The following is an 11,683-nucleotide window of genomic DNA, read 5'->3' as shown; positions in this document are numbered from 1 at the left end:
ATACAGTCCCTTGTGATCGTTTACAATGGACCTGTAATCGATTACCAAGAGCTAAATGATTTTTTGTACATAAAGTTGAACTGCACTACCCAGCTGTGACAATATCACTCCGCAAAGACAATTTTATTGGTTTCACGAGATTTTTTGAATTGATGACACTTGTTTGTCATGTTTGATTGTGAGAAGAGCTTAAAATTTGAGGTTTGGGTAGTCCAAGGTAGTGGAAAGACCTAATGTGGGTGTCATGACCAAGGTAAGTGAAGTCCTCAAACATCAGTACCCAATACAGTCCCTTGTAATCATTTATAATGAACATGTAATCGATTACCATGTGCTAATTGGGTGTTTGTTCGCAAAGTTGAACTACACTGCTCAACTATGACAACATCACTCCCTAAAGACAATTTTATTGATTTGACAAGATTTTTTGAATGGATGACACTTGCTTATCATGTTTAATTGTGAGAAGAGCTTGAAAACTGAGGTTTGGGAAGTCCAAGGTGGAGGAAAGCCCCAATGTGGGTGTCATGACTAAGGTGGGTGAAGTCCTCAAAAGTTAGTACCAAATAAAGTCCCTTGTAATCGTTTATAATGGACTTGTGATCGATTACCAAGAGCTAAATGAGTTTTTCTCCACAAAGTTGAACTACACTATCCAGCTGTGACAACATCACTCACCAAAGACAATGTTATTGATTTTATGAGATTTTTTAAATGAATGACACAAGTTTGTCATGTTTGATTGTGAGAAGAGCTTGAAAACTGAGGTTCGGGCTGTCCAAGGTGGAGGAAAGACTTAATGTGGGTGTCATGACCAAGGTATGTGAAGTCCTAAAAAATTTGTACCCAATAAAGTCCCTTGTAATCATTTACAAAGGACCTGTAATCGATTACCAAGAGGTAAATGAATATTTGTGCACAAAATTGAACTGCACTATCTAGTTGTTACAACATCACTTCCAAAGACAATTTTTCTGATATAATGAGCTTTTTTGAATTGATGACACTTGTTTGTCATGTTTGATTGTGAGAAGAGCTTGAAATTCAAGGTTTGGGTAGTCTTAGGTGGAGGAAAGACCCAATGTGGGTGTCATGACCAAGGTAGGTGAAGTCCTTAAACATCAGTACCCAATACAGTCCGTTGTAATCGTTTACAATGGACCTGAAATCGATTGCTAGGAGTTAAATGGGTTTTTTTCCACAAAGTTGAACTACACTACCCAGTTGTGACAACATCACTCCTCAAAGACAATTTTATTGATTTGATGAGATTTTTTGAATGAACGAAACTTGTTTTTCATGTTTCATTGTGAGAAGAGCTTGAAAACTGAGATTTGGACGGTCCAAGGTGGAGGAAAGACCCAATGTAGGTTTCATGACCAAGGTAGGTGAAGTCCTCAAATATCACTACCCAATACAAACCCTTGTAATCGTTTACAATGGACCTGTAATCGATTACCAGGAGTTAAATTGGTTTTCGTACACAAAGTTGAACTACACTACCCAATTGTGACAACATCACTCCTCAAAGACAAGTTTATTGATTTGATGAGATTTTTTGAATGGATGACACTTGTTTGTGATGTTTGATTGTGAGAGGAGCTTGAAAATTGAGGTTTGGGCATTCCAAGGTGGAGGAAAGCCCCTGTCATGACTAAGGTAGGTGAAGTCTTCAAAAGTCAGTACCTATTACAGTCCCTTGTAATTGTTTACAATTGACCTATAATCGATTACTAGGAGCTAAATGGGTTGTTGTCCACAAAGTTGAATTGCATTACCCAACTCTGACAACTTGACCCCTAAAGACAATTTTATTGATTTCATGAGATTTTTTGAATGGATGACACTTGTTTGTTATGTTTGATTGTGGGAAGAGCTTGAAAAATGTGTTTTTCTTATATGGTTTATTGATTTTAGTATTTCCAGCACTCGTTGTGGAAGACCTTTGTATTAAACGTAAGAAATTGGAAAATGTAAGTTAAACGTTGATAAAGAAAACTTTCAAGATTGATAAAGCAATTGAGTAATAAAAAACCTTACAATATTTATGAAGCAATATAGTAATGATAATGTACCTAATAAAAATAAATAACATTATACTATGTAATCTAACTACGAGGTTGTTCATCAAAGCGACTGCATAGGTAATTCATTTGTTCCTCAATGTTTTCAACTCGCGTTTCCAACACATAAAATCTTGTCCCCACGTTAATGTTTCTAACTCGCATTTCCAACACATCAAATCTTTTCCCCACGAAGGTCTATAGTTGTTTGATGCGGTTTATGACATCAGTTAGTTTTGTAGAAGAATTGTCTTCTGGATTACCCTCATCTTCTTTGCCTTCATGCTGTTGATTGGCGGTGTCTGCTTTGTGAACCCATACTGATGGAAGCATCCTTGCAATTCAATCACGAGTACTTCCAAAACCAGAGAAGGCAGCGGTTAGTTGGATGACGATGAGGCACGGTAAGTGTTTGATGAGTGTTTCAATGAAGGTGTATGAGTGGATCAAGGAATCTCAAGCTCCGAAAGCCTTCCAAGAGGGAAGGAAGCTAGAGGAGAATGTGCAGAATAGGCACAAAGTGTTTGAACTCTGAAAGAATGTCTGGAGAAATCTCAACAGCATTTCATTATCAATTCAAAGTTGAATTTACAAAGGATGAAGCCCCCTATTTATAGATGAAGGAGAACTTCTAAGACGTGTTATGCAAGCTATTCTAAAGGCACATGATGCAATGAAAGGAAGCTTGGGAAGCAAGCTAAGTTTGCCAACTAAGCAGAACTGCAGAGGAAGATGGAGTTGCTGTCTGCGGTGCCGCTGGGCTGTACCCTTTGCTTTTCCTTGCTTGGTTACTCCTCCAAGTGTTTGCCAAGCTTTATTTTAATGACCTACAAAACAATGTAAAGTTATTTAAAGAGGAGGAAGATTTTAGTAATTAATACTCCATAAGAGCAAAGTAGTGAGTGCTCCCTCTTCCTCTTGGATTCTCTTAGACATGGCTCTTGTTAAAGGTCCTATGTTGAGCTTGGATGGTCCTCCATCAGTCCCTCCCTCTTGAAAAAGATCTGTCCCCAGATCTTGGGAACCCTGTTGGGCATCTCCTATGAAAGGACTTAGATCACAAATGTTAAAAGTAGGACTGACGCCATAACTTTCAGGAAGGTCTAACTGATATGCATTATCATTTATCTTCTTGATCACTTTGAAAGGACCATCACCTCTAGGGCTTAATTTGGATTTGCGTTGAGAAGGAAATCTATCCTTTCTCAAGTGAAGCCAAACTAAGTCTCCTTCTTTTAAGAGTACTTGTTTTCTCCTTTTGTTGTTGTATTCAGAATACTTTTGAGTTTGTTTTTCAATATGTGTTTTAACCTTTTCATGCAACTTTTTGATGAACTCCGCTTTAGAAAGACCTTCTTTATGAAGAAAAGAAGATGTTTCTAGAAGGGGAAGTAGATCAAGAGGTGTGAGAGGGTTAAAACCATAAACAACCTCAAAAGGAGAAAGTTTAGTAGTTTTGTGAACTACTCTATTATAAGCAAACTCTATATGAGGTAGATGATCATCCCAATTTTTAATATTGCCCTTCAACATTACCCGTAATAGAGTAGATAGAGACCTATTTACTACTTCTGTTTGCCCATCAGTTTGTGGGTGACATGTAGTAGAAAATAGTAGTTTAGTTCCTAGCTTAGCCCAAAGTGTTTTCCAAAAGTAGCTAAGAAACTTAACATCTCTATCAGAAACTATAGTTTTGGGTAAACCATGCAATTTAACAAATTCTTTAAAGAAGAGTTTTGCTATATAGCTAGCATCATCTACTTTGTGGCAAGGTATAAAATGAGCCATTTTACTAAATCGATCAACCACCACAAAGATAGAATCAAAGCCCTTTTGAGTTCTTGGTAGACCTAAGACAAAATCCATACTAATGTCTTCCCAAGGGGTACTAGCTATGGGAAGAGGAAGATAGAGTCCATGAGGCATTACTTTAGACTTAGCTTGTAAACAAACTATGCAACTAGAACAATGCTTTTGGACATCTATTCTCATGTGTGGCCAATAAAATTTGCTTTTCAAAGTATGAAGAGTTTTATCAACTCCATGATGGCCCATGAGTCCTCCACCATGACTTTCTTTGATAAGAAGCTTTCGAATAGATCCTTGGGGTATGCATAGTTTTCCTTTATTAAAAAGATACCCCTCAGAAATATAAAATCCATCGAATGGCTTCTTAAGACAAGATGCATAAGTGGATGCAAAGGTAGGATCAGATTCATAAAGTTGTTTAATGTCATCAAAACCTAGTATTTGGGATCCTAGAGTAACTAGCAATGCATGTCGTCTAGATAAAGCATCCGCAACAACATTAGTACTCCCCTTTTTATGTTTGATGACGTATTGAAACTGTTCAAGGTACTCAATCCACTTTGCATGTCGCTTGTTCAACTTTCCTTGCCCTTTAAGATACTTGAGAGATTCATGGTCAGTGTTTATTATAAACTCTTGAGACACTAAGTAATGCTCCCAAGTTTTCAATGCTCGAATGAGGGCATAAAGTTCTTTGTCATAGGTAGGATAGTTCAAAGTAGGTCCCCTAAGTTTTTCACTAAAATAAGCTATTGGATGACCTTCTTGTATAAGAACAGCGCCTATTCCTACCCCAGAAGCATCACATTCTACTTGAAAAGCTTTGGAAAAATTAGGTAAATGTAGAATGGGTGCATGTGTTAACTTATGCTTTAAGGTCTCAAAAGCTAGACTTTGTTTCTCATCCCATTTGAATGGCACATCCTTCTTCAAAAGTTCATTAAGGAGAGCAGCAATAGTAGAAAAATTTTCTACAAAGCGTCTATAGAAACCTGCTAGACCTAGAAAACTTCTTACTTCTCCCACTGTTTTGAGGATAGGCCATTCTTGGATAGCTTTGATTTTGCTAGGATCAACATGTACTCCTTCTTTCCCAACTTTGAAGCCTAGAAAAATAACGCTCTCTTGACAAAAGGTACATTTGTCAAAGTTGGCAAATAAATGGTGTTGTCTAAGCAAAATCAATACTTTCCTCACATGATGAAGATGTTCTTTAAGACCTTTGCTATAAATTAAAATATCATCAAAGTAGACTACAACAAAGCTGCCTATGTATTCTTGAAGGACATGATTCATTAATCGCATGAAGGTACTAGGAGCATTGGTTAAGCCAAAAGGCATGACTAACCATTCATAAAGGCCAAATTTGGTCTTAAAAGCGGTTTTCCATTCATCTCCTTCTTTAATTCGGATTTGATGATACCCACTTTTAAGATCAATCTTGGTGAACATGTTTGCTCCATGTAATTCATCTAGCATGTCGTCCAATCTAGGAATAGGGTGCCTATACTTGACTGTAATGTTGTTAATAGCCCTGCAATCTGTACACATTCTCCAAGATCCATCTTTCTTAGGTACTAACAACACTGGCACCGCACAAGGGCTAAGGCTTTTCTGTATCCACCCTTTTCCCAATAAATCATTAACCTGCTTCTCTATCTCTTTGGTTTCTGTGAGGTTAGTCCTATAGGCTGGCCTATTAGGAAGACTGGCTCCTGGAATTAAATCAATTTGATGTTCAATTCCCCGAAGAGGTGGTAAACCACTTGGAACCTCTTTAGGAAATAAATCATCAAACTCTTTCAAAAGCTTTTGTAACCCCTTTGGATGAGAATCAAGTGAATGATTTATGGAAAGAAGTGCCTCCTTACAATAGAGAAGAAAGTGAGGTTGTCCAAGGAAAAGATTTTTGGAAGTGTGTAGTGGGACAACTTCATTGGTTGAGGCACTTTCAACCAAACTCAACTTCTTCTCTTTGGAAACTTTATTAGAGTAAAGTTTCTTCTCACCATCCAACTTCTTCTTAAGTATTATTTGATCCTCTCGCACTTGTGATGGTGTAAGAGGACTCAAGATAATCTTTTTGCCTTTATGTTGAATGGTGATCTTGTTGGTGACTCCATCATGCAAAGCCTGTTTGTCAAATTGCCAAGGCCGTCCAAGTAAAATGTGACCCGCTTCCATTGGAACAATATCACAAATGATTTGGTCTTCATACTTGCCTATGGAAATGGGAACACTTACTTGTTCCTTAACAATTATTCCTTCATCCTCTTTTATCCATTGAAGTTTGTAAGAGTTAGGATGAGGAGTAGGAGTTAAGCCTAGCTTTTCAACCATTCTAGTGCTACAACAATTACAACAAGAACCACTATCCACAATCATAGAACATGTTTTATCAAGAACTTTGCAGCGAGTGTGGAATAGGTTTTCTCGTTGAGTTTGTTCTAACTCAACATGCTTTGCCTCAAGGAGTCTCCTAACCATGAGAAGATCTCCATCGCAAGGTGGAGCTTCATGTTCCTCTTCAGATGAGGACAACTCAGACACACTAGAGGACGACTCCTCACTATTACTTTTATGTTCAAGGATATAGGTTGACTTTTTAAAGTGACACTCAGTTGAATAGTGTCCTCTGGCCCCACATTTGAAACATCTAGTCTCCCTACCCCTGGTATCTCTGGGTGGCTCTCTTGGAATTCTTTGTTCTTTTCCTTTGGAGCTTTCTTTTTCCCTTTTTAGCTCTCTATCTTTGCTTTTGAACTTATCTTGTGTCCTTTCTTGCTCTCTCTCCTTTGTTTCCTCATATCTTGGAAATCTACCCTCCCTCTTAAGATCTCTCCTATATGATGATGTGGTAGGGTAGGTTCTTTTTGTGGAAGCTTTTCTCCTGTTTTGTTCTTCCACTCTCACACATAGCTGGACAAAATCATTTAGATCTAAGTAAGGTAAGAGTTCTACCTTATCTCTAATCTCATAGTTTAATCCACTATGGAATCTAGCTATGGTGAATCTTTCCTCCTCTTTGATTCCCGCTCTCAACATGAGTAACTCTAATTTTTGCCTATATTCTTCAACACTCATGTTTCTTTGTTGAAGTCTATGGAGCTTGTCCATGACTTCTCTAGCATAATAGGCTGGGACATGTCGCCTGTGTAAGGCTGCTTTCAACTCATTCCAATATTGGATTTTGTAGTTGCCATTCATCCTTTGGTCCCTTATGATGGATGTCCACCAATAAAGGGCTGCACCTTGAAAGGTTAAGGTGGCTAGGGTCACTCTCCTCCTATCATCTATGTTGTAGCATTCAAAAATTTGTTCAACCTTCATCTCCCACTCAAAGTATTCTTCAAAATTATCTCTACCATAGAAAGGAGGAAGGTCAAGCTTAGGTTCAACATGATGTTCTCTATGGTTGTGATGTCGCCTAGGAGGGTGTTGATAGTGATCATAAGGTTGGTAAGTATGGTGATCACTATGGTGGGAATGATCATCTTGATCATAATTTTGCCTATGAGAGTGAGTACCCTGTGTGTGCCTGCTTTGATTGATAGTAAGAGTGGCGACTATTTGCCTTAGCTCATTCAACTCAGTCTTGGTTCTATTGAGCTCTTCTCGCAACTCTATGTTCTCTTGATCTTGAGTGACATTACCTTGAACACTAGAGTCACAATGGACAAGCTTAGAAACCTTGTCCTTCCTTAGCCAAAGTGTCTCCTGACGCTTCTCACCCAAGTTTCTAGATAGAAGTCTTTCAAAACCTTTTTGGAATGCAAAGATGTTATGCTCCTAGAAACCAAACGAAGGTTTAACTATGTGAAACGCGCTCCTAAGTATCACGGAGACTTAAAACATAAAAGACAATCAAGCAAGAAAATAAATGAATGGAAATGGAAGGCAATGATAACCGGCCCTATGTGAAAGTGCAAGTGACACTTGGAGCCCCTTAACACACTTTCACTCTAATAAGTGGAAACTAACTATTACAATGTTGCTTAGTAGACTTGGAATTGCTTGGATAGCATTTTTCCAAGTTACTTTAAGTTTGAGAAATGTAAAGCAATTAAACTTCAAAGGTTCCGTGATACAAAGCTGAAAAAGGGAGAAAAAAAATGAGCTATTCTATGTATACAAGGGAGGCTACCAAAGCTGAATGTAGTTTAGCTCCAAAAGTATGTGAAATTTTTGGTGTGAAGGTGGGGAAATGTTGCTGAAAACTGCACAAGAATGCAGCTTGGAGAACAACCTTTGTAGCCAATTCTACAAACTCTCCACTTCCTAGTATGCTACCCGCTTGGAGGAAGCTTGTTGGAACTTGGATCACCTCAAAATGAAGTCACACTCCACTGTCAAACACTGAAACCGTGAGGTGATGGAAAATCTGCTGCACTAGAAATTAGTTAACCAAAAACCAGTTTTTAAACATAGTTTGGAAGCCAAAAATGATGAATGCAAGTGATATACGGCTAGAACAAAAGGTAGCACTCAAAAGGAACCTAGGATAGGGTCTAGAACAGATTATAAAAGCAAGAAAAGACTCAAAACAAGGAGGAAAATCTGTGCTGTAAAACTGTTTGATGTAATTTCCAAACTGTTTGTCAAAATGCCACAAAGAACTGTAGAACTTGTGTTTTCTGGTTTTTGATGTGTAAACTGGATTGCAGGGATTTAATTGCCTTTTTTCAGATTGGTTTACACCGGTGTATGGATTTAATTGTGTTTGGGACAAGATCCCCAGCTTTTGCCAAACCAGTTTAGAATTTGAATATAAGATGGTGGCTAAAAATATGACAACAGTAGTAAAAGTGGCTGAAAAATAAGAAACAACAGTATGGAATTTGAATGGCAGTGAAGTCAACTGCTCAATGACACTTCAAGCAGCTTTATATCATCATAATAGGTGTGTCCAAGCACTCAATCAGCAAAGAAATTGACTGCTGTAAAAGATGACAAGTGCACTACTTAAAAATGAGGAAAATTTGGTGATGCAGCAAGTCAATACCAATTTGGCTCAAAATTTACCATATGAACAGTAACCAACCAATTTCAATTCACCAAAAATGACTCCAAACTCAATGAAACTGATCTAAAACAGACAAGATCTCAATATGAGGTGTGCACTTGCATATTTCAAGTAAAATGATGGTTCCAGATGTGAAATGATACCTTGGCTTTGAAAAGAGCAATTGGACAGTGCAAACAGGTTTTAAATGGTCAAATGAATGTGTTCAAACAGTTGCAATGCACAGAAACATACACATGCTCGAAATCATAGTCAGAGTTGCTAATTATGCAGCAAAAAAAAAACTAGAAATCTGCATTAGAATTGAAAAAATTGCATAGAATCAAGGCTGGCTGGATCAAACAAGATAGAAGAATGGTCCTATGCACTAGATCTAGCTTAGAAAATATGAGCTAGAAGATTAAAATGGCCTAAGACACAAGCAATGATATCAAGTACGGTGCAAAACTTGAAATTATTGTGACATTACCGAAACAGAGTTTTAAACAACTCAACTACTCTTTTTGTGATTCATTGTTGATTTGTAACTGTTAACACTTGAAACATGTATAAATGCATCAAATAAACTTGTCTCAAGTTTTACAATCAATAAATCTGAACAAAAAGGAGATGCACATGATGAAATCAGACATGCCTCGTATTGCAAAATCTGAAATTAAAGTTGGAGGAACTCAACCACACATTTTGCAATTCTGTGAGTATTGTGAGTTGTTATACTTCTAGCAATGCTTAAGAACATCACAAAAACTCGTACAAAGCTTAAGAATCACTAAATCTGAATCAAAATAGATTACAAAATATAAACCCAGAACTTGACTTTTTTCTGCAGAATTTGGAACCAAAAATAGTGTGCACTGCTGTTAACTCAAATGATCAAGCTGATTTGATGTCATTGCTTTATAGGATCAACATAGAGCTTAGTAGATGCACACGACTCAAAGAAAACGAAAAAAAAAAACGAAGCTGAAACAGTAGCAATTACTTGACGGAATTAAAACTGCAGTGATTTTCTGCACATGACCATGATACAAAACGGAAATGATGAATTTAGATGAATTGGATTCAATTAAAAGAATTGCACCGATTAAAATGAAGAACAAACACTAACGAACAATGAATAGAATCAAACATTCACTCAAACACAAAATCAAACCAGAAAAACAAAATGGAACAGTGACATATATGAACAGCACAAGACGAAAAAAAAAACAGAGGAATGGATACGAGACACTTAGCTCTTGAAGCGTGACTGAAACGACTGGCTCTTGATGCCAAATGATGGAAGCATCCTTGCAATTCAATCACGAGTACTTCCAAAACCAGAGAAGGCAGCGGTTAGTTGGATGACGATGAGGCACGGTAAGTGTTTGATGAGTGTTTCAATGAAGGTGTATGAGTTGATCAAGGAATCTCAAGCTCCGAAAGCCTTCCAAGAGGGAAGGAAGCTAGAGGAGAATGTGCAGAATAGGCACAAAGTGTTTGAACTCTGAAAGAATGTCTGGAGAAATCTCAACAGCATTTCATTATCAATTCAAAGTTGAATTTACAAAGGATGAAGCCCCCTATTTATAGATGAAGGAGAACTTCTAAGACGTGTTATGCAAGCTATTCTAAAGGCACGTGATGCAATGAAAGGAAGCTTGGGAAGCAAGCTAAGTTTGCCAACTAAGCAGAACTGCAGAGGAAGATGGAGTTGCTGTCTACGGTGCCGCTGGGCTGTACCCTTTGCTTTTCCTTGCTTGGTTACTCCTCCAAGTGTTTGCCAAGCTTTATTTTAATGACCTACAAAACAATGTAAAGTTATTTAAAGAGGAGGAAGATTTTAGTAATTAATACTCCATAAGAGCAAAGTAGTGAGTGCTCCCTCTTCCTCTTGAATTCTCTTAGACATGGCTCTTGTTAAAGGTCCTATGTTGAGCTTGGATGGTCCTCCATCACATACTCCCTCAACATTTTTGACAAAAGTAAATGAGGCTATAACCTCAGCTTCAATCTTATGTTTGAACTTAATTGGGTAAAAGGATCACTATCAGTAGGGACCCCAAAGTGGTCCATGAATATGGTAATCAAATGAGGATATGGTAGGTGGGCATTGTTCTTTAATGCCCTTTTCATCCTATGTCTAATGAGATGTCCCCAGTTAATCTTTATAGAATTGAAAAAAGCCCACATCAGCATAATATCCTCTTCTGTGGCTTGTCCAATATTGCTTGGACGAGGAAGTAATACTCGACAAAGAACGTAATGAAGTATGCTATGTTGAACCTTCATATACCCTGCCAATATTCTACTATGTATGTTAGTAGTAGGTTTACAAATGAAGCATTATCAGAACGAGGATGCAAAGAAAGTCGTTCAAACGCCCAAAGCTACAATATCGGCAATAATAGTTAGAAAATATACAATGTAGTCCATTCCATTAACACAACTACCACAGTTACAAAAACACATAAATAAAATTGACAATACAATATTGGCTTAATGATTTCTTTAGGGTTTAACAATTTAATCCACATCAATAAGCACAAAATCACTAACAAAAATAATAAACGAAGAACAAATAATCCTACCAACCTTGGATAAAGCTTAAATCCCAGGTGGCTTGCGGCAAAGAGACACAATGCACGAATGGTGGAGACGAGGTCTTGCTTCCTACCACACCAATACACCAATGTTGTAGACGAAGGTGGTGGTTTACGCCACACACGAAGAGGATAGCAGAAGATGACAGTGAGACGCACCAAGAGCAATGGTGGAGAGGGAAGTGGGAGACAACTTTAATGCTGCA

General features: G+C 37.7%; 1 protein-coding gene across 1 annotated transcript; it reads right to left on the bottom strand.

The window, feature by feature from the left end:
- Window positions 1-2,930: 2,930 nt before the first annotated feature.
- On the bottom strand, window positions 2,931-11,166 carry LOC128196211 (uncharacterized). Its single transcript, XM_052876447.1, has 3 exons — window positions 10,877-11,166; window positions 3,857-7,611; window positions 2,931-3,103 (listed from the first exon to the last, which is right to left on the bottom strand). The coding sequence occupies exons 1-3, from the start codon at window positions 11,164-11,166 to the stop codon at window positions 2,931-2,933; spliced, it is 4,218 nt and encodes a 1,405-aa protein (XP_052732407.1).
- Window positions 11,167-11,683: the final 517 nt, after the last annotated feature.

This window comes from Vigna angularis, chromosome 4, assembly GCF_016808095.1.
Source record: "Vigna angularis cultivar LongXiaoDou No.4 chromosome 4, ASM1680809v1, whole genome shotgun sequence".
NCBI classification, from domain to species: Eukaryota; Viridiplantae; Streptophyta; class Magnoliopsida; order Fabales; family Fabaceae; genus Vigna; species Vigna angularis.
The sequence above is the reverse complement of the archived record's forward strand: the minus strand, read 5'-3'. Positions and strand labels throughout refer to the sequence as shown.